At 30.5% G+C, this 20,532-nt stretch overlaps 3 protein-coding genes across 3 annotated transcripts; 1 reads left to right on the top strand and 2 right to left on the bottom strand.

The window, feature by feature from the left end:
* Positions 1-3,534: 3,534 nt before the first annotated feature.
* LOC108734144 (protein takeout-like) lies at positions 3,535-7,678 on the top strand. Its single transcript, XM_025978807.1, has 3 exons — positions 3,535-3,654; positions 6,173-6,544; positions 7,316-7,678. Exons 1-3 carry the CDS (start codon positions 3,594-3,596, stop codon positions 7,615-7,617), a joined length of 735 nt encoding a protein of 244 aa, XP_025834592.1. The 5' UTR covers positions 3,535-3,593; the 3' UTR covers positions 7,618-7,678.
* Positions 7,679-10,314: 2,636 nt separating this feature from the next.
* LOC108734132 lies at positions 10,315-15,391 on the bottom strand. Its single transcript, XM_025978803.1, has 5 exons — positions 15,115-15,391; positions 13,379-13,625; positions 12,846-12,979; positions 12,472-12,621; positions 10,315-10,681 (listed from the first exon to the last, which is right to left on the bottom strand). Exons 1-5 carry the CDS (start codon positions 15,176-15,178, stop codon positions 10,527-10,529), a joined length of 750 nt encoding a protein of 249 aa, XP_025834588.1. The 5' UTR covers positions 15,179-15,391; the 3' UTR covers positions 10,315-10,526.
* Positions 15,392-17,769: 2,378 nt separating this feature from the next.
* On the bottom strand, positions 17,770-18,449 carry LOC112905766. Its single transcript, XM_025978821.1, has 3 exons — positions 18,410-18,449; positions 18,177-18,362; positions 17,770-18,115 (listed from the first exon to the last, which is right to left on the bottom strand). The coding sequence occupies exons 1-3, from the start codon at positions 18,447-18,449 to the stop codon at positions 17,817-17,819; spliced, it is 525 nt and encodes a 174-aa protein (XP_025834606.1). The 3' UTR covers positions 17,770-17,816.
* Between the last annotated feature and the right edge of the window lie 2,083 nt (positions 18,450-20,532).

The raw sequence follows: 20,532 nt of genomic DNA, 5'->3' as shown, positions 1-20,532 counted from the left end.
TCGACTTGCCTTCAATAAAAGGAAATCAGTTCTATGCTCGCAAACAATTAATTTAGAAATTCGAGTAGCCGAGCTAAGGCCAAGATACACTTTTAATTGCCTCTTTGGAATTTCTGAGTTAACCGTTGAGCATAAAAATGACTTTTTTGTTAAAATCTACTCAGTCCTAGTGCTTTTCCCATCCTGAGTTAGCTGACTGCTTTGATATCAAAATTCTCCTTTTTTGTTTTTTATATTAGTTCTAATCTTACTTTTACATCTTTTACTTACTGATAGTTTTGTTTTTTTATAGTCAACGTATTTACATTTTCTTTATACAAACTGTACACTTCAAACGATATCTTTAAATCCACTCCATTACGATAAATTTGGATTTCAATGTTACGACTCGTGACACAGGGATATTAAAACAAAAAAAAAAAACAACGCCAGACTTTATACTTTGTACATATATAAGAAAGTAAACTGATTTTAATATATGTAGCTTTATTTGAGAGTTGTGGTCACCTTCGGTAAGAACTGACGACTTGATGTACCTGAAAGATCTTTAACCTCGTTGCAAAAAATGTTTAATGAGTTGAGGAAAAATCCTGCATATTCATACGGCGGAGGTCGGTTTAGTACATTTACTTCCGCTGATGAGCGCAAGGGCAACGACGACGACTCAAGATTTACCGTGCCACTTATAACCTTTTCGAGTTAGTACCCCCGCAATATTATCGTCTTAAAAAGACTTTATTAAGCGTCCTCGTTATATGAAATCGAATTTTTGAAATGACAGAAAACCTCGACACACATAAATTAAACAAAAGATGTAGGGTCATGTCATGACTAAGGTCCAATTAGAAACTATTAAGATATTGTAAAAAATTTATTTTAACTACTCGCAGCCATCAATCTCCTAGAAGTGATGATAATATATACAAAGGGGAACATAAGGTTAAGACGCAAGCATTCCCGGGCACGACGTCTGTCCCAACATCAGAATAATCACTATATATTCAAGTTCAAATTTTGGGGAACTTTTCCTGCCTTCAAAAATTTTAAATAAGACAAACTGAATTAAAAATTTTTAGTTTGAAAGTGCCTTTTTGCAGGGTTTATTTATATAATGTTTAAATATCTAATGATCTAAATCAGTTTTGGTATTCATGACCCTATGATTATAATGGTATACCTTCATACCTTCGTTACCCTGTTTTCCTTGACAGTTTGATAGTTCTATATCGAAAGTTTGCCGACTCCTGGTATACACTCATTTAATTTCCAAGAATAAAAATTATTTGAATGTTTTTAACATTAGTTACCTGTCTCTTTTAACAGTTAATTATATATTTTTTTAAAAGTTAATCAATATCAGTAAACTTTATATAAAAGGTCAGAGTAGAATTGTAAAAATGTCAAAGATTTAGTGCAAAAAATTAATGTGAAATCATAATTCATTTCAGTTCAGTACTGTAAATCAGCGAGACCACTTCTATCCTGAATAAATATCAAAAGGCAAAACAGGTTGACAGTCAGTTACCAAAAATATTTTTTTTTCAAAATGCAAATTTTTTGCTTTCGCATGTTACAGGAATATGCAAATAGTGATACGTATAGCTAGTTTAGAATGACAAGCTTCGCATTCATATTGTGCATTTAGAAAACATTGACTTGAGTGTTAACCATGTGCCCCAGTGTACAACTAGGTATGAAACTCCAGATAAAGTGATGTAAATAGCTCCAGTTTTCAAACAAAACTCAATGTTTTTGAGAGAAATCAATTATGTACGTCATTCTTCAAAATCAAAAGTAAACAAATAAAATTGAAATGTCTTACGCTAAAACATGGCTAGATTCTATAACAAAACTTGCAAAATTATCGTTTTGCATATGTTTCAACTTAGCCAGTTACACCAGTTTTATTTTTTTTAAAGCTCTGCAATCGTGAATATCATAAATATACCTAATCGAAGGAAACTTTTCAGTCAACCTATTAATTTTTTGCTTGTTTGTTTGTGGAAAAGAAGCGAATAACCTCTGAAAACTTGAATATGTATTCAGTCAACAAGTATCTTAGTTTTCGTCTTGACAAGCCTACAATTTACTGATTTCATGTTTGTAGGCATTTATTAGATTTTGATTAGCTCCTATCTCTTCTCTAGTACCTTGGTCTTTTTATTTTTCTTTCAATTTTTACAGCATGTCGATAAACCTCTGTTCACATTACTTTATGCACATTATAATATACCCTACCATTTCTATTCTACGGAGATGTTTTATCTAAAGAAATAAACTGAAGTATTTATGTGGTAAACAAACATTTTTATCATTATTCCAATTGATTAATTTACATTAAAAATGGTGTTCGAAGCGTGTATTTATGCTCAAATTCGACCCTTTTATGGTGCAATTAATGGTTTTACTAAAACTTTAAGTATTGACAATGAGTGAACTGAAGAATGATACATTTTCAGGATTTAATTTTTTTTTTGTTAAAACCTTTGGAAAATTAAAGAAACACTACATATATTTGAAAATAATAATTCAGTTGCATATCTGCAGTTTCGTTGTCCTTTTTTTGGAGACAAATGTAGTGATGTCCTGACGTGAAGGATACCACAATAGAGAGAATTATCCTTCAAAAAACTACATGATGTTCAGTCGCGTTTTTCATTTATTACTATCAAATTCATTATCAGAGAAATAAAGTTAAGAAAAGCAGTCGCTAAACTAACTAGTTATATTTCTTAGTTCTAATAAATGCATGTGTGTTAGAAAATATTGTACATATTAAACATAATTGCATGTATCATTTATTACATTGCGATAATTGAAATGTTTTAGATACCAATAGTGAATTTATGAAAAGTGACGCGGTAAAACTATTGTTGTTATTGGTTATAAATTGTGTTTTCAGAAAAAGTTAAGTAATGGTGTACCTACTGATTAAGTTTCCAAAATGTTACTAACCATAAAACTATTTAGTACCTAAAATACCTATATAGATAAGGATACCTATTAGAAAGGCTCAACAACAATTTTCAATTAACAAATGCTCAACCATTAAATATAAAGAATTCTGTTAAGTTAAAACATTAGAACATGTACAACGCCATTTTTCATAATTTGGTTACCAGTCTCAAAAATTAAAGCAAGAATTTTTTTAAAGCATCTTTAATTATTTTCTCCAAATGATCTAAATATTTATTAAAATTACTTTCATTTTCCAGAAATACTGTTGCAGCTCTTGGTAAATGAACCTTGACTCTTTTGAATTAAACAATTAATTTGCGGAAACCAAATTATTATATACATAATATACATAGGTATATAATAAATACGTATGTACCTATACTGTATATATATATATACCGCATCTTCGTGAATGTGCATATCCATGGAATAATTTTTGTTTACAGCCACGTCCTTATATAGCGCGTTTAATGTTATATGTATGTAAAGGTGGCAACAATAAACCTAATTGAGGTAAACAGTTTCGATTCAAGATCAAGTGCGCTCTGTCTATAAAAACTCACTCCCCTGTACTGAAGACATCAGTTCAGATTTGTACATACTTGGTGCGAAGTTATAGCAAACAAAAACAAAAAATGAAGTTGATAGTTCTCTTGGTTACGGCACTTGCCGGGGTAGTTTCTTCAAGAAAATTGCGTAAGTTACTTTCAAGACTTTTCATATTTCATTTAATTTTATTAAAAGTGTATTTTAAGTTTCTTATTGACTAACTATTGAACCAAAATCGGGTTGTAAATAATAAAGTGGGAGGATTTTTCAAAGTAGGTTTTAATTTAACCGGATACCCAAAATAAATTTACTGATATAAAACCGACGTTTCGCCAGCAGTTGAAGAGATTTTTCAAAGTGGGTTAATTTCACCGGATTGTGGTATTTTTATAAAAATACAAACAAAACCTTCTCAAACGTTAAACTCATATAGGGTTGTAAATAATTTTATTTATTAATGTGAAAATAATTCTTAATTTTTATACACTATAAATTATCTCAAAATCATGAGGAAAAATTATTACTGCTATCACACCCTAGCCGGGAATCGAACCTGGGGCCTTTGGCTTTACGTACCAATGCCAGTGGATAAAAATTAAGAATTAATTTTTACATTAATATTTAGTATTGACCACTAGGAAGTGTTTTATATAATAATTTTATTGATGTAAAAACAAATTACGACATTTACCCCTAGTCAGGAGGTAAAAAATGTGCAAAAAATCACGCACATTTCGAGGGGAGGTGGCTAGAATCCCCCGAAACCATCCCCTGCGTTCACGCCTGCTTACTGCGACGGAGTATAGTGAAAACTGTATACTTATAACAGAATAAAAGGTGTAGGTTGTTATACCCTATATTTTGAGAATTATATTGTTTTTTTATTTTTAATTTCTCTATGGAAGTCAATAAAAAATAGGCGAGATAGGGTGCCAGGACACCTTCTCAGGCATGAAGGTCTAGTCAAAGACATATTAGAGGCAGAAACAGGAGTTAAGAGAAGTAATGGTAGACCTAGATTAGATAACTGTTTGCAAGTAGTTAGGGAAATGCGAAGATTAGCTCAGGATAGGAAGGAGTGGAGGTGCGTGTCCAACCAGTCTTAGGACTGACGACATTATGAAGTTGATGAAAATTATTTTTTAGAATTCATTTGTCACAATATTTTGTAGACTTTTTACTTCTTTATTGTAATATAAATAATTACTAAAAATAACAACTAGAAATAAAACAAGTAACAATATGTTCACTTTGTACATGTTTGCATCCCTTTAGATTTCTACACACAATTTGTTAATTACTAGTATACTATTTGATAATTGAAATTAAAAAGTAATGCGAATTACAAAGTATCCAATAAGCTTTTTAGTTTTCTTGTAACAAATATCTTCAGGATGATATGTAATCATCCCCCTACTAAAGTAAAAACCGTTGCTAACAATTTCTAAGATAGAAATTTTAATGAACACTACAATCTGTCAATGAAGACAAAGTATCTCATTATTTTTCTATTTAAATCTAATTAAATATTTGTAGCAGCTATTATTAAGGCACTATTTTACGTATTAATTAAAAAGAGTTTTTATGCAATTGTTGGTTATTAAATGTGCTGAAAAATTATTAGAAACAATGTAAGCAATTACGTTAACATTAATATAACCTGTTGCGGTTTTAGTTAAGGTTTCTATTGAATAAATAACATTTTGCAAATCCATTTCTTCTTTGTTAATAAAACCCCTTGTCAGTCAGAGACTTAATCATCTATACAACTTTGCAAATTATTTTAATACGTATATGGAGAAGGCCAATAAAAAAATAGGAACAATCTTAAGGATTTCACAAATTCTTTTAGAATTAACTTATTATTTTACTATTGTACGTATATAATTTTCGTCAAGCATTGAGTTCATCAGGCGCGAGTAGTTAGAGGTAATTTAGAATGACATGAACCTTAGCTTTGTACATCTAAAGGTTCCGGTGATGCCGAATTCTATCCCGCAGGTAGTTTTGGTTAAAATATAGATGTCGAATTCCCTCCCGGCTACTAGCCGAGTTCCCTCCCGTTCATATCAGCTCCGATAATTAAGTTAACGACTACTTACCGATTTTATTTATCGAAAATAAATATATATTTATAGTGCACTTCAGTACTTCAGTAAATTAAAGATAAAATAATTTCAGAAAGAAAACACATATCAGTTATGAAATGTTTATTTATTTAATTTTAAAATGGTTTCCCACTACCTTAACAAATTCAATATTTGGAAATTCGTGTGCGTCTAGCTTTTTGATGTAATCATCTAGAAAATTTTTATTAGTTTTAGTTTGTCTTGTTAACAATTTTTTAAAATTAGATGAAACACTTCGTATTTTAACATAAATTTCACATTGAAGATCTAGTAAAACAAGGTCATCCGCCGCCGTTGGGAGGCAATTGATGTATAATTGGGAAGGGATTCGACATACCGAAAATTTTAACTCTAATTAAAAACAGGTAAATGGGAGGGAACTAGGCACTATCCAAAGGTTCACGTCATTCGAAATTCTTTAAGATGTAATTTTTTGTCGATATAGTGAACTTTTAATGAATATAGATAAAAAAAAATTGAATGTTAGTGAATGTGAATGATTCAAGACAATGCTGACTTATTCGTTTCTTTTTTAGCTGACTTCGTACACAAATGTAAAATTTCTGATCCAGAAATCGGCAACTGTATTGCTGAAAACATAAATAACCTTAGATCGCGCTTTGCCAAAGGCATCCCAGAACTAGGAGTTCCTCCTGCAGAACCCCTACTGATTCCCAAAGCTGAACTAAAATCCCCGAATCCTGACGGTCTCAGAGCCAATTTCTACGACATTCACGTGTACAATCCATCGAGCTTCGAAATAAAAAAACTGAACGTTGATCCAAAAGGAAACACAATCGATGTTCACGTCTATATTCCGTATTTACATATCACGGCCAAATATGAAATGAACGGTAAAATCTTGATCCTTCAGCTAAAAGGAAGTGGACCAGGAGAAGTTAACATAAGTAAGTCCTTCACCTAATTCTTCACAAAATATAAATTGAGGCAAAATTTTAATATATAATTTAAATGAATATTTATATAAGGATTAATGATCTCCAGGAGCTACTTTAAAGTAACACCCCTTTCTTTTTCGCAACGTTTTGTCAACAATTTAAAGTTGATCTCTTTAGGCGATAGATAATATATATTACCTCGCAAAGAGGAATGGCGTGTTAATTTAAAGTAACTCTTGGAGATCAATCCTTAAATAAATTGACATAAAATTGATAAAGAAATAGGTAATTCCTTCCTTAAGCATTTCTTTATGCTTCTTCAGACTTTTTAATAATTTTACTGAAAATCGAAATTGAGAAACGTTGACAAAATTGGGATGTCCTTCAGTTTAACACTTGTGCATAAAATGTTTAATTTGCAATATAAGACCTAAGAACGCTCTAGTTTCTAAGAGAATCGACTTAGAACGATTAGCCATCAAGCACTGCAATACTAACTATATCTAGGAAACTGGGAATGATTCGTTGTTATGCGTGTCTTCCTGTGATATCTATTTTGTTAGATTCAAAATGTAAAAGTTCAAGAAAATTAAGCGAAGGAGATTTGTCCGATACCACTAACAGATTAAATCTGATTTGGAATGTCTTTCATTTGAAATATTTGAATATTTTGAAATTCCCATATAACAATTATACATACCCTATTAGCGACCCCCTTGTTAAGCCTTTACACGTATTAAATCGAAAATGTTTAACTTTTGTTTGTGTTATACTTTTCAGCAAACATTGACAGCAAAGTTGGATATAAATTAAGTCAACACGAGAAAAATGGCAAACAGTATTACCAACTCGAACGCGTTAGCCAAGAGCTGAATTACAAGGTGACAAAACTCGGATTCAAAAATTTATTCGAAGGAAGAGACGATTTAACAGAATCCACCAATCAGGTTTTAAACGAAAACATCGATGAAGTTATGAAGGAATTTAAACCTGTCGTTGATGATACTGTGAAAGCTGTTGTCGATGGAATAGTATTCCGAGTTTTTGATAGATTCTCTATTAATGAACTGTTTGATAATTAGATATTTTTTTGTTATTGATTTATTTATTTCATTGCTAATAAACATGTTTATATAATAGTGATACGATTATTTAATATGTACATTCTATATTCCCTAATGTTTTTTGATCACAAAAATGATCTGTTGAATGCTTCAAAATATTGAATTCGGGCCTTAAGTTTTAATTGAAACTGAAGAAATATAAAAGGAATGAGTGAAAAGATTAAAAGGTTAAGAAGCTAATAAAAATGTTAGCTACCCTTACCTAGTAGCTATACTCGATAACAATAAAAGTGTCCTTAAGATTACCAATTTTTTCAAAAACCAATGATGGGCAAAATTGACTTTCACACTTTTCTTAGTGATTTGTATGAAAATTGACTACTAAAATGCATAACAGAATTTTCATATTCCAATACAGTAAATCTTCGGCATGTTTTTATTTTATGTACAATCATCATTCCCATAAACCCAATGAACTTGCATAATGATTTACAAATACTAAATGTGAACATTAAAAACTTCTAATTAATTAATTATTCAACGAGACTAAAAGTTTAATTGGTAACAGCACTTAATTGCGGAAGTTTCCTTTCAGAACCGGCTCTGTTTGTTTACAAAAACAAATTATACCAATACTATCATCCGGATGGCCATGGACTGACGATTTTGATAAAATGATAAAATACTTCAAACGTATGAACTTGATTTTATGCAGTCAGTTAAGGTAATTCAGTGACCTGGAGAGATTATAGTCGGGCCCACTAAATAGCATCGTTAAATTAAAATATTAGTATTCAAAATAATTTATTAAAGTGGGAGTAATTATTTTGTTTTTCTTTTATATTAAAATTATATCTAAAATAACAAGATAATGATAAATAATGTATTTGTATTATTACCAAGCAGTTACATTTTGGATAGACTGCAAATGCGAGTAATCGAAGAAAAGAGGAAAATTACTATCTTTTTCATAATTGGCCGAAATAGTTATGTTAATGAAGACATGACAATTCAATTATAATTAGCCAATATTTTCATGTCTATCAATAGGCCATATACATTAACGCAAAATGGAAAACAATGTTTCCCTTTTAATTAGTCCTCAAAAACTTCAACATTTAACAATTCAGATTCAAGATACAGGCTATAGGGCCGTGGATGCCGGCCGTGAAATCCTTTGTTCTTATATTATTTAACAATATGTTTAATAGTCTTGAAAATTCAAGAAAATATTTAGAAGGCAGAAAATAAAAGTCACATTAGGAATGAAAGTTAGATTTATCTTAGTAACAATTTTATTTCAACAAATACCCACAAAATTTACCTTAATTGTATTATAAGTAAATAAATAAATAAATAAATACGAAAATAGTTATACCAAAAAATATACAATACAGATAAAACGAAAGTGGAACTGATTCTGCCATCTACAGGGGAAGTTAGAAAATTACCTCAAATAAACTTGTGCAAGGGTAGTACAGTTTCGCCATCGTACGGTAATTTATGAAATAAAATTAGAAATATAATTGTTATTATCAAAAGATTATTAAAATAAACTAATAATTTTGATCTACAAAATTGCAAAAATGCTCGATAAATCAACCGAAAGGATCGAAAATGGTACAGGAAAAAAATAAGCTTTTCGGTATTCAAAGGACTGGCATTTTTTGTTAAAAAAACAACAACTTTAAATTGAAACCTAAACTTTAATTAAACGTTACTCATCACTTTAAGCACACGGAATTGAAGTTCGTAAGAAACAAAGGTGGATAAAAGCGAATCGCCGACCAAGGCATACTTGATATAAGTCAATATTATAAAAGAGTTTAATTTTCTCAAAAAGTCTTAGTCGTAGATAGTAACATCTTTATATTTAACGAAAGGAAATAAAATTTTCCCCATTATGAACTGACAAAAAATATAGTATTCCATTAAAAAAAAATAGTTATGCCAGTCCCAAATAATTTATTTTGGAAGTGGTAAATTTCAATGAATTTGAATAGGGCATAATTGCGTTAATAGTGGGAATAGTGAGTTATTTCTTCCACAAGCTATGTGTGAAAATAGCGCATCTCTGTGTGCTTTCATTTCGGAGATATTCAAAATTCGAATAGTCTATTTATTGAAATAGTGCAAATTTTATGGAAATTGATGCATTTTGGACATAATATATGGTTAACAAAGTGGTATAGAAAGTTAACGAGGAATTGTAATAATAAATGGGGCATTCCATTTGAAAAAATGAAGTTAGGATGCCTTCAGGAAAAACGGGACGCTCTGTATAATCGTAAACAATTTTTGGATATAAAGATACTTACTTAGTCGTGAACAAGCATTCCAATATGTTCTTCATAAAATGTTGCCAGCAATAAATTTAAGTGAGTCTTGAAGCTGCCTGGAAATTTTCGTTAGTTTAGAAATGGGAAAATCAGAGAGAAGATGGAAGTCACTAGTAGCTAGACCGGAAAGCAATTCGAAACAAAAAAGAGGAATGCCGACTTTTGGAATTACGCCTGGATTTTATCAGAATCTTGGTATTTCTCGTACCAAATCAGTTTTGATACTTGTCGTCATTATTTATGTCCCGTGGGTGGTAGAGCTTCCCGACACCCACGTAGTAGGAGCTCCCGGACATCATTAAGATCACTTTAACTCAATTTAAATCTATAATATTTTAAATCACAAAATTTATTTATAAAACATTCATTATCATAAATAAAATGGTTTATTTACACAGGTACAAATCAAAGAAGAATTATGTCAAATTTACAATGTTACTTAATTATTATACTACAATAATTATTAAATTTACTTGTATTAGGTATCGCTTCACTGCTTCCCAAAAATAATAGCGATTCTACCAAGACCAAGCTTCACTTACATTTTAAATTTGATTGTAACGATTAACAGTACTAGTTGTAATAATTTTATTTGGCAGGAAGCAGTTCACTAGCTGGTATTGTTGAGAGGATGCTGTTGAACATTTGTCCGTAAAATTGGGCAGCTGATTCGACGTAAATGGGGTTGATGGCGTCCAGCACACGTCTTGGATTTTCGTTAAAGAATGTCGTTATAAGATCAGCTAAAAACAAATAAAACAAACGTTGTAAATAAATATACAATTGGACAGGATCATGAACATTGGAAAAAGAAAATTGAGAAACCAATTGTTGTTTCGCGACGTTTCGTCTCTATTTCTTCAGACTTTATCAAGCTCTCAATTATAGTTGCCACCTTTTCAGGCTTTACATAAAGTATTTCTCGACTAAAAGGTTAAAAAAAAAGTACTGACCATAAAAATAAAGTATTTTATTTTTTGTTTTTAAACATATTTTCTGTTACACCTAGCAGCCAGTAACAAATTGCTGTCGCTCTTAAATACATTAATAGCCTCTAAACATGGCAAGCAAAGATTTAAGTAAACTAAAAGTTCATTTTTAATTAGTTTTAATGAAGCTTTATTCCTGTCGTCCCGCCACTTTGCGTTCATAACAGAGAATACTCTTTCTGTAAATGCTGAAGTGGCCGGAACGGACAGCAAAAGTGACACTACTTTGAACAGATTTGGGAAATCAGGTTGTTCCGTAAATATGGCTTGCTATTTTTTCTGTGCAATATTATTGGAGTAAAAATACTTTGAATTTCGAATAATCGCTTACAAAATTACGATGTTTACTTAAGGCCTTAAATAAAGTATTTTTGCATACTTTATGTGCCTTGTAAAGTATAACGTACGCACAGTCGAAATAGCGTACAATAATTTATAATAAAGTACGGGTGGCAACCTTACTCTCAACTTATCTAACTGACTATCAAAATTATAAATATAAACATAAAGTTAGGTGCGTCTTCTTTGATCCAACCAGTTTGTTTAAAATTTTTTTTGGCTAATTAATTAAACTTGGTGAAAATTAAAACAGTATTGTATAAATTAAAATTGTCTCTGTTAGGTCTATATATTTATAATTATGACAGGCAGTTAGATAAGTTGATAAAGTCTCAAAAAATAGAGACGAAACGTCGCGAATCAACAATGGTCTGATTAGTTTTTTAATTTTGTTTTCCCAATACCCATAATTATTGTCTGAGGGAAGTGATTTCGTCATGATTCTAAATAAAATTCATCTGTGTATTTCAAAATGTAACCCATTATCTATATGTGTTCTAATATATTGCATTTATTTCTGTCCTTATTAAAGGAGTGCCCGGTAGCGCAGGTTTCAATATTCGTTATATTCTTTGTTGTTAGCTTTCGCAATATTTGTATTTTTGTTTATACGGAAAAGGTCATTGATTGCTAGCACAAACCATACAGTTAGTTGGCTAGTTTAACTTTCTCTCAATCGGAACTAAACGTGTTGCTGTATCGAATTATACTTTCGTTATTTGATTACAAAATGGCAAATAGTCATAATTTCTTACATAAATGTTAGCCTATTTTTTATGACAGGTTGCCAAATATTCTCATTGTAAATAAACGTTGTGGTTTTTCCGAAAGTAGAATCACTGAAATGTCAGAAAGGAAGAGAGAGAAACGTATTTCGAAAAGTTGCTTAAGAAACCACTTAACGATTAAGTTAATATCCATCAATTAATGACGATTTCGTAATTATAAAGGCCGTAAATATTCAGTAATTATAATAAAAAGATATCTCGATCTGAAACATTGAATTAATTTGAATAGCCAACAGTGTATAAAGTTAACTAATTGGCCAAGAACATAGTTACTATATTATAACAAAATTATGTTTTTATAACATTTATTAGTGTGTATTTCAGTGTCGCAATAAAATACACGATAAAAACCAAATAGTTAAAATCTAAAATTAATTCTCGAAATACTAAATATAAAAAAATATAAAATTCCTTTACCTGCAAATTGATTCCTAGGATCTTTAGAAATTAATTTTACTATCCCATTGCCTACTCTGCTTTTCACGCTGATTTTATCGACTGAAAAATATTGAACTCCATCTTTCTCGAAGGGCTTCAGACTACCCCTTAAGGAAACGTCAGTGTTTGCTACAAAAATACAAATAGAGAAAATTTTAGTAGTGTTTGAAATATTAAGTTAGTTATTTATTTCATTATCCTGGATACAAATTATAATAATATATATTATAATTTTCATTCAAAAGGTGATGTATTACGTAAAAGTTTATGGATTAATTATTTTTCTTTACTGTGCAATTTATATTTTAATTTATATCACACTTTTCTAAATTGTATGCATTTTTGAAACTTACTGAAATTGCCCTTAAAGAATCCTCGTCCTTGCAAAGGAACAACTAGCAATCGTCCTGCAACATTGTATTCCATCGATGCAACGAGATTTGGAAGATTCACTGTAGCTTCGAACGACAAGTCATTTGGATCAAATCTTTTAAAAAATATTACTAGATAAAATAGTTGGTAATGTAAGTTATTTTAAAGTAAAAGGTTAATAAATAGTATAATAATCGTAATATCTACTAATATTACAAAGAAAAGCCATCAAATTAAATTTAAAATTTTTTTTTTTAAATTATTTTACATTACTGATTGCTGAGAAGTAAGTATGAATACCCATCCTATATTGTAACTGGTACGTTTCTCAAAAAAGTGAAATATACACTATATAAGCATCGCAATGAACAGTAAGCTGTTACATGCGATGCGTACTGAATCTAATCTTTCAGTAAATTCAATGGGAATCTAAGGTATGTCGTTATAAGCGATATCGCTATAAACGTTTATCCATTACAAAATTCTTATTAATATATTCTCATGATAAACTTACTTAAAATCTTGCAGAATATATTTGGACAATCCTGTTACTTTAATATTCTTTGTTGTGCCTATAATACTAACGAAGTCATTAAGAGTCCGATCAATAGAAAACTCTGGTATCTCCAGAGGTTCTAGTTTTGGTATATTCAGTTGTGGTATTCCTTTTATAACGTACGGCTCAGCCTTTTTAAACGCTCGCAATGTACATTCCTTAAAATTGGGATCAGATTTGCTACAAGGCCTTGGCAGGTAGTCCGCTGAAAATGACAACGTTCTACTTCAATTGAGGTCATCACAAACTAATTAAACAAAATGTGGTAACTATATTTTCCTAATGTAAATGAAAATTAATTTTTTAAGCAATAAAAAAACAGACAACAAAATTTTGCAAATGTATGAAAGTACATAAACAACATGACAACCTCATTACAGCTCATTTAAAACACGTTTTATAATGCTGCTACCCTTGAAAAATTAAAAAAGTCATTGCTTTCATGTTTTCATACATTTAATTGAACAATAATTGTCCTTGTTAAACTGGCTTCTTTTTTTGTGGAATTCTTCACAAGAAATTTTCTTTTATTTAGCCAAAATTTCCAGGTAGATACAAAAGACAATATAAACCTTTTATTTTTATTTTTATAAATTCAACTTTAAAACTATTTAATTTTAAAATGGTTTCCCACTACCTTAANAAAAAAGTCATTGCTTTCATGTTTTCATACATTTAATTGAACAATAATTGTCCTTGTTAAACTGGCTTCTTTTTTTGTGGAATTCTTCACAAGAAATTTTCTTTTATTTAGCCAAAATTTCCAGGTAGATACAAAAGACAATATAAACCTTTTATTTTTATTTTTATAAATTCAACTTTAAAACTAAGGAAGTGATAACTGCAGCTATCGAATCAATGAAGAATACAAGATTTTTATTAAAAGTAGCAAAAAGTCTATTCTTGTAATTGAGATTATTCAATTGCATTCTTCGTTAAAAATTCCAATAACCCAACTTAATAATGCAATGATATAATGCAGTAAAAGCGTTATAAGCAGTAATAAGTTAAACCATAACTAAAAAGTTACTGATTTTGAGTGCAACCTAAAAACTTCGATTACAATTTCTAAAACAGCAATCTGTTCGTTTCTTCACAAATTTTGAAAATCATTGTAACAGTAAGATTGTTACCCAAATAGGTACCATTTAAATCGTAATAGTAAAATAGGTATTACACAATTTCAAAATCCTTTCATTATACGAATAATGCTATTACAGAATTATCAAGTATAGGTTGTTATTCTACAATTAGGTATTTGTTTTTGGTTAACGATTTTTACATCTAATGGAATAAAACAAATAAAAGAACTGTTCATTAATTACGATGTGTCACAATTAAGAGTTCTAAACTGATATTTATCTCTAATCTTCTATATTATGTAATAATCCAAACGTCTTCTGCTTATAAAGTTTGAAATTAGATTATTTTAATTGTAATATTCTTTGTTCGTTATTTGCAACCTTTTCCAAAATGAAATCAGGATTGTAATTTAAGTATTATGTAAATATCATATTGTTATAGAAAAAGATACAGATAGACAAACTTTTAGATATTCTGTAAATCATAAAATTGATAATTTTGATGTACAAAAAATAGCAAAAAAGGGAAGCAATACAAGGAAATAATTTCTTCCGTTTGTGAAGGTCCAAATTTGCGAAAAAGTTAATAATTTATATAAAACACAAACTTACGAAGTACACCACCGTGGACTAGGGCGAATGAGGCTACAATCAAGACAACTATCACAGGTTTCATCTTGTAAATATCAAATTGAATTAATTAACTTATTTATATGATCACCGTATTTATAGTGTTTTATTTACAACAAGTCCATTAATTTTCCTCCCGAAGGTTATCAAGAAGACTTAAATGTTTTTCACAACGAGTTGCACAGTTCAATTCAACCAACACTACATTCAATACAACAGCGTAGATATTGCAATTTGAAATACGTTTTATGTAAAGATATATTTCCTACAAATAAAACTTGCAAAATGTAGGTACTAATTTTACTGGCAAATCTCAGTTTCCTTAGTTTTAGATATTTGCTTATCCCCGTCTTGTTCAGCCCCCCTTACTCTTAGTACGGTTGCATAATGTCCATAATACGACATAGATTAAGGTTATTGACGGTCATTTTTTTATAGAATATCGTTTCACTTTCTTTGGCATTACAATTTCCTACGGTTGCTACTGAAATCGAAGTCATGCTTTCTTCCCACAACTAATTGCGATTTCTAGCAGCAGTTTACAATAATTGGTACTCGTCTACGTCTACATAATGTAGGTAGCAGGTATACCTATGTAGATAGTTGTTTCTGTTACAGGAAGAACAACCGAATGCTATATAATTATTTTAATGTTGCAACGCCAGTTGTACCCATCCGGTTCTTGAAACAGTCGAATTAGGTACAACTTTTCAATATACAATGTAGGGCTGGACAAATTATCCTATTAATCGAATATTAATCGATTAGTCGTTTGATAATCGCTTAATTTCTCTTTTTTTTTTAATCGATAAATCATAAATAATTAGTTTTTTTTTATTCTTATGCTTTTGTTAAGAATCATAACGTATCTACGACTTTCCATAGTTCAGGTCATGTAAAACCCATGCAACAGCTATTGTATTTAGGTCTAAGAAATGGCGTGCAATATTCTAATATTATTTACATTTCTAAAGATATTAAACCGCACGTCATAAAACTGTTTCAAATATTTGTGCAATTTATTGTCAATATATATTTGGGTATGCCTTTTGCACTACCTGTACTACCCCTGCCCTCTCAATACCTCCTTCTTTAGTCAATTTTATTACCACTCCTCTTAATCAATGATAGACGCTAAATTCAAACCACCCTCTATTGCAACCCCAATTTTAACTTCAGAATTAATAAATATTCAAAAACATAAATTGTGGTCAGTCCATTTTTTCATGTAACCTCTCCGCACATTTGGAACAACGATTTGTACATAGTGTAAATAAAATATCAAAACCACTGTCCTGTTTATTCGTTTTAAATAAGTGGTACAGCTTTTTAATTAAGGTTATACAGCAGTAAATTTTCATTGGTGATAACCTCTCGAAGCCCACTGCCTATAAACCTAAAACAGCTTCATTGAAGAAGTTGTCGATTTTCTACATTTAGGGAGTCAGATAACTCAAAATGGAAAAAACGCTAGAGATATAGACTGAAGTGTAGATATAGATATATGTAGCTCTAAGTTTCTGTGAATGGGAAGATTGGCTTAAATGAAGGTGCGTGTTCAAACAGTCCAATCTTCTGGGTGAAAAATAAATATGAAACATGAATGTTCCTGTAACTCAATAATTTCGATTAATCGGTTAATTTTTATATAAATCTATTATTTTCCTTAATCGATAATTTCCTAGACTAATAGATAATAATTGATTGCTGAATTACAGGATTTCCCAACCCTAGTAGCATGAAACGTACTCCATTAATGAATAAACTGCTGAATCAATAATTCTGTTCTTTAGAAATGAATGAAATAAAGCATAAAAACCCCAAACCCCGCATAAAAAAGTTTTAAAACATAAAATGAGTTTTAACGCCTAAGATATCATATTCAGGTAAAGATCGAGAATGGTACTTCAAAGTAACTTGATCGCTAACTGAGGGAGGCGCCTTACGTGTCGAAACGAGTTTTAGATTTTGGATTATAGTGTTTTATTATCAGTTTCAATCGCCTCCACCTGGTTTTCTTACACTTTTGTAATGGACAAGAGAATAATTAATAATTAACTTTCCTTCATACCGAATTTCACGATTAAAGGATAAAAGAATTTGATCAACAAAACATCCTCCAAGGATTCTTTCTTTTCATTCTAAGATATGAACATTTAAAGACAAAATAGCCAAAAAGAGACCACCCCCATTACTTTAAGCAGAAGTTATCAGGTTGCCACCTTCTAATAGCAGGTTGACTACTTCTATTTTCAATCGTAAAAATTTATTTCAATTTTATAAAATCCGAAAAAAAAATACAAAAGCAGGTATGCTTCAGAATATTACGAACAATTATATCTTTTCTCTTATATAGTCCTTTCCCCCTATGAAAGGTGATATGTTTGATACAATTTGTCATAATTTCATTAAAAAAATTAACAAACAGTAGTGATATTGCACCGGTTTATTAAAATTGTAGAATTAAAACATTTATTTGATAAATAAATTCAGGATTTTTAATAAGGTATCAGTAGATAATAAAAAATTATCTACTTTATTAGGCAGTAAGACTAACATTAAAGAAAATACAAAAAGATAGTGTTCATTTTGGTTTCTGAATTAATACTTCAAGAAATATATACAAAAAAACTTTCGTACTATAAAAGTGAATAATTTATTAAAACGAAATAATACAAAAACAATTAAGGAAACAATTCACTGTAGGTAAACCTCAACGTTATTTTATTTGCAACATCTGTGAACTTTTCAGCCAAAGCATTTTGCAGTGCAGGAACAATTTCGTCCAAGAATAAATGAATATTTTCGTTGATAACGTCGTTTGTTGCCTTTCCTAACACTGGGTCGCCATTAAACAAATTTTCTAGAACGATTTTGGAACTTCCTATGTGAATGTTGAACTTCATCTTATCGAACTCCAGATATTCTCGAGACTCTTTCTGTACTTTGTGGCCTTTCATAGCACAATCGAATACAAAATCGGCTAAAAAAAAATAAAAGACGTTATTCATTTTTAAATCAAATTACTGAAATTATTTACTCACATATATTCATTGACATTGGTCCGTTTCCTTTGATGTTAATGAACAGTATTTTGGAGTCCGTGTCATATTTACCAAAGACGCTCATTTTTGGAATGTGAACCCTGAACCTGAAGAGGTTCTTCTTCAGGTTTGGACTAAAAAAGCGATGAGACTTATTAAAACTGAATACACAGAAGGATATTAAAACTTAAAGAAACAAGTAGCAGGTTAACAATACAAAAAACGGTACGAACTATTTGGGATCTTATGGCAAAAAAAGGAAACTTCTTTCATGCTTTAATGTTCAGAAAATCAACTTTTAGGAAGCTACAGAAAAGTTTCTTGTCCACGGTTTCCTTATTCTCGGGTGAAAAAATTGCAAACAAGTTCCTGTATTCGCGACTAAAAATTTTATTATTCGCGGATGCAATTGGTAAACAGAAAAGGATTCGGTCTCATTTATAAAGGGATTGACCGCAATAGACCGCTCGCGCCTAGTGTGAATTTTCCCGAAAACATGGGTTTCTATTCTAAACTATGTGATTTAGCGCTGCGAGATAAATATGTGATTTTTTGTATGGTAACGAACAAAGGTTCACACTAACTCGGTACGTCTTTGGTTTTCAGTAATATGGTCATCAAAAGCTTTTACAAATGCTTAAAGTTGATGCTTCTTGTAGGACACGTATTTTCAATAGAAATTAAAAAAATAAAAAACTGCCTTCGACAGGCTTTAGAACAAAGCTGTATCTATCTTACTACAAAATTTCAAACCTCTGTTCCAAACATTAAACTCATAATATCTAGAACCGCTAAGCATGTTTTTACTCTACGGCGCGTGTACTACTGAATCGGCATCTTGAGTATGTACTGTTGCTACGTGCCGAGGCCTCTTTTATAAAAGATGTTACCGAGTGGATTAATTCAAAATTCAAAAGAAGAAAAAATCACTAAATTTTTTAAACCCTTGTCTAAAGGTGATTATAACGATTAATTTTAATTGCGAATTTCTCGATAAATGGATTTTATTCTGATACATATTGGTTTTATTTTGGAACCTTAGAACGTATCCCCTATGATTCCATACTACTAATTACCATTCCATATTCGCGGCATATTTATGGAACGTATATCCACCCCGCGAATGAAGAACTTTTACTGTAATTACACAAAATGGTTGCCTGAAGTACAATAACTATATTTATATAAACCTAGACATGTACATATATAGAAACTTTTAATATCATAATGGGAATTTTTAATTTTAGATTTAGCATTATATTAGGTCCACCTTTTATTATTAGTATTGGGTTTAGAAGTGGCTTAGATCCTAGACGGAATCGAAAGTAGTGATTTATTCGAATTCACCGCGGCATAGACATCTGATTCTTATTTGTACTCATGTATACTTACGTACATAACGTTGCCCTCACAAAAGGTACCTACTTTCACATTCCTTATCAATCAAAAGTAATAATTGATAAATAGCTGCAATTAGGCTCTGTCTAAAATATTTCAGGAAAGTATCGTGGCGTGCGGCAGGTTAGAGCCGATAATAATTCATGATTTTTAAATTACTTGCATAACGAGATACGCAAAAGGCAATTAATTACTAAAACTATTTTATTGATCATTTCGCCAGATCAGTAAAGCTGCACGTTGGCGTATGTACAGATACATTTCTAAACATGCACGTCTATTTGTATTAATTGATATGAACCGTGCACGTGGTGGATTATTATTAAATAATCTAATTCTCGCGTGTCAGCTCTAATAATAATGTGATTATGGTTTAACTAACGAAGTAAGTTGTTGTTCCCGCTGTTTAATCATGTCCATTCCTCGGTATTATGGTAAGTGAGAGGTTATTCCCCTTGGCTTTAGCCCGTTTATTAAAGTTCGGACATTTAAATTCTTTTGCTCATGTACATAATATAATCTAACTCTTTTTATTGCTTCTTCATTGATTTTAACTGTCTCATTGTTGTTTGATTTATTTGTTGTCATTTGGCATTTTTAAGCTCAAGTTTTATAGGCGAATTATTATTAGTCTTCTCTTTTGAATTTAGATTTGGTAAGGAATTTGTTATCGCCGATCATACCTACCATGTGCAGAATACTATTTATCATTTAATATACAACAGGAACATATTTATTAGTAGACAAAAATTAACTAATTGTATGTCCTTAATGTTCCTACTGATTTCAGCATTTTCACTAGTAACGCACCACCATTGGGTGAGTTTTTCCCCTATATATCGTTACATTTATTTAGGCGCGTGAACGTGTGCTTCAGTTGTTCAGTTTTTTGTTACAAGGAATATAATAATATGTGCAAAATAGTTTTTAAAAGTATTTAAATAAAAAATGCAAATAC

The sequence above is a fragment of the Agrilus planipennis genome, unplaced genomic scaffold (genome assembly GCF_000699045.2).
Source record: "Agrilus planipennis isolate EAB-ADULT unplaced genomic scaffold, Apla_2.0 scaffold63, whole genome shotgun sequence".
Taxonomy (NCBI): Eukaryota; Metazoa; Arthropoda; class Insecta; order Coleoptera; family Buprestidae; genus Agrilus; species Agrilus planipennis.
Note: the sequence above shows the minus strand (reverse complement) of the source record. Positions and strands in the feature narration are given on the sequence as shown.

What these genes read in the sequence shown, in the direction of transcription:
- LOC108734132 (XM_025978803.1), bottom strand. Translation starts at nt 15,178, where the DNA reads ATGAAACCTGTGATAGTTGTCTTGATTGTAGCCTCATTCGCCCTAGTC. An exon ending in AGTCCACGGTGGTGTACTTC is followed by an intron (nt 13,626 to 15,114) that starts GTAAGTTTGTGT and finishes TGTCATTTTCAG; the next exon opens with CGGACTACCTGCCAAGGCCT. An exon ending in TCCTAGGAATCAATTTGCAG is followed by an intron (nt 10,682 to 12,471) that starts GTAAAGGAATTT and finishes ATTTGTTTTTAG; the next exon opens with CTGATCTTATAACGACATTC.
- LOC112905766 (XM_025978821.1), bottom strand. Translation starts at nt 18,449, where the DNA reads ATGAAAGAAGTTTCCTTTTTTTGCCATAAGATCCCAAATA. An exon ending in TTGCCATAAGATCCCAAATA is followed by an intron (nt 18,363 to 18,409) that starts GTTCGTACCGTT and finishes TGTTTCTTTAAG; the next exon opens with TTTTAATATCCTTCTGTGTA. An exon ending in ACCAATGTCAATGAATATAT is followed by an intron (nt 18,116 to 18,176) that starts GTGAGTAAATAA and finishes ATTTTTTTTTAG; the next exon opens with CCGATTTTGTATTCGATTGT.
- LOC108734144 (XM_025978807.1), top strand. Translation starts at nt 3,594, where the DNA reads ATGAAGTTGATAGTTCTCTTGGTTACGGCACTTGCCGGGGTAGTTTCT. An exon ending in AGTTTCTTCAAGAAAATTGC is followed by an intron (nt 3,655 to 6,172) that starts GTAAGTTACTTT and finishes TTTCTTTTTTAG; the next exon opens with CTGACTTCGTACACAAATGT. An exon ending in ACCAGGAGAAGTTAACATAA is followed by an intron (nt 6,545 to 7,315) that starts GTAAGTCCTTCA and finishes TATACTTTTCAG; the next exon opens with CAAACATTGACAGCAAAGTT.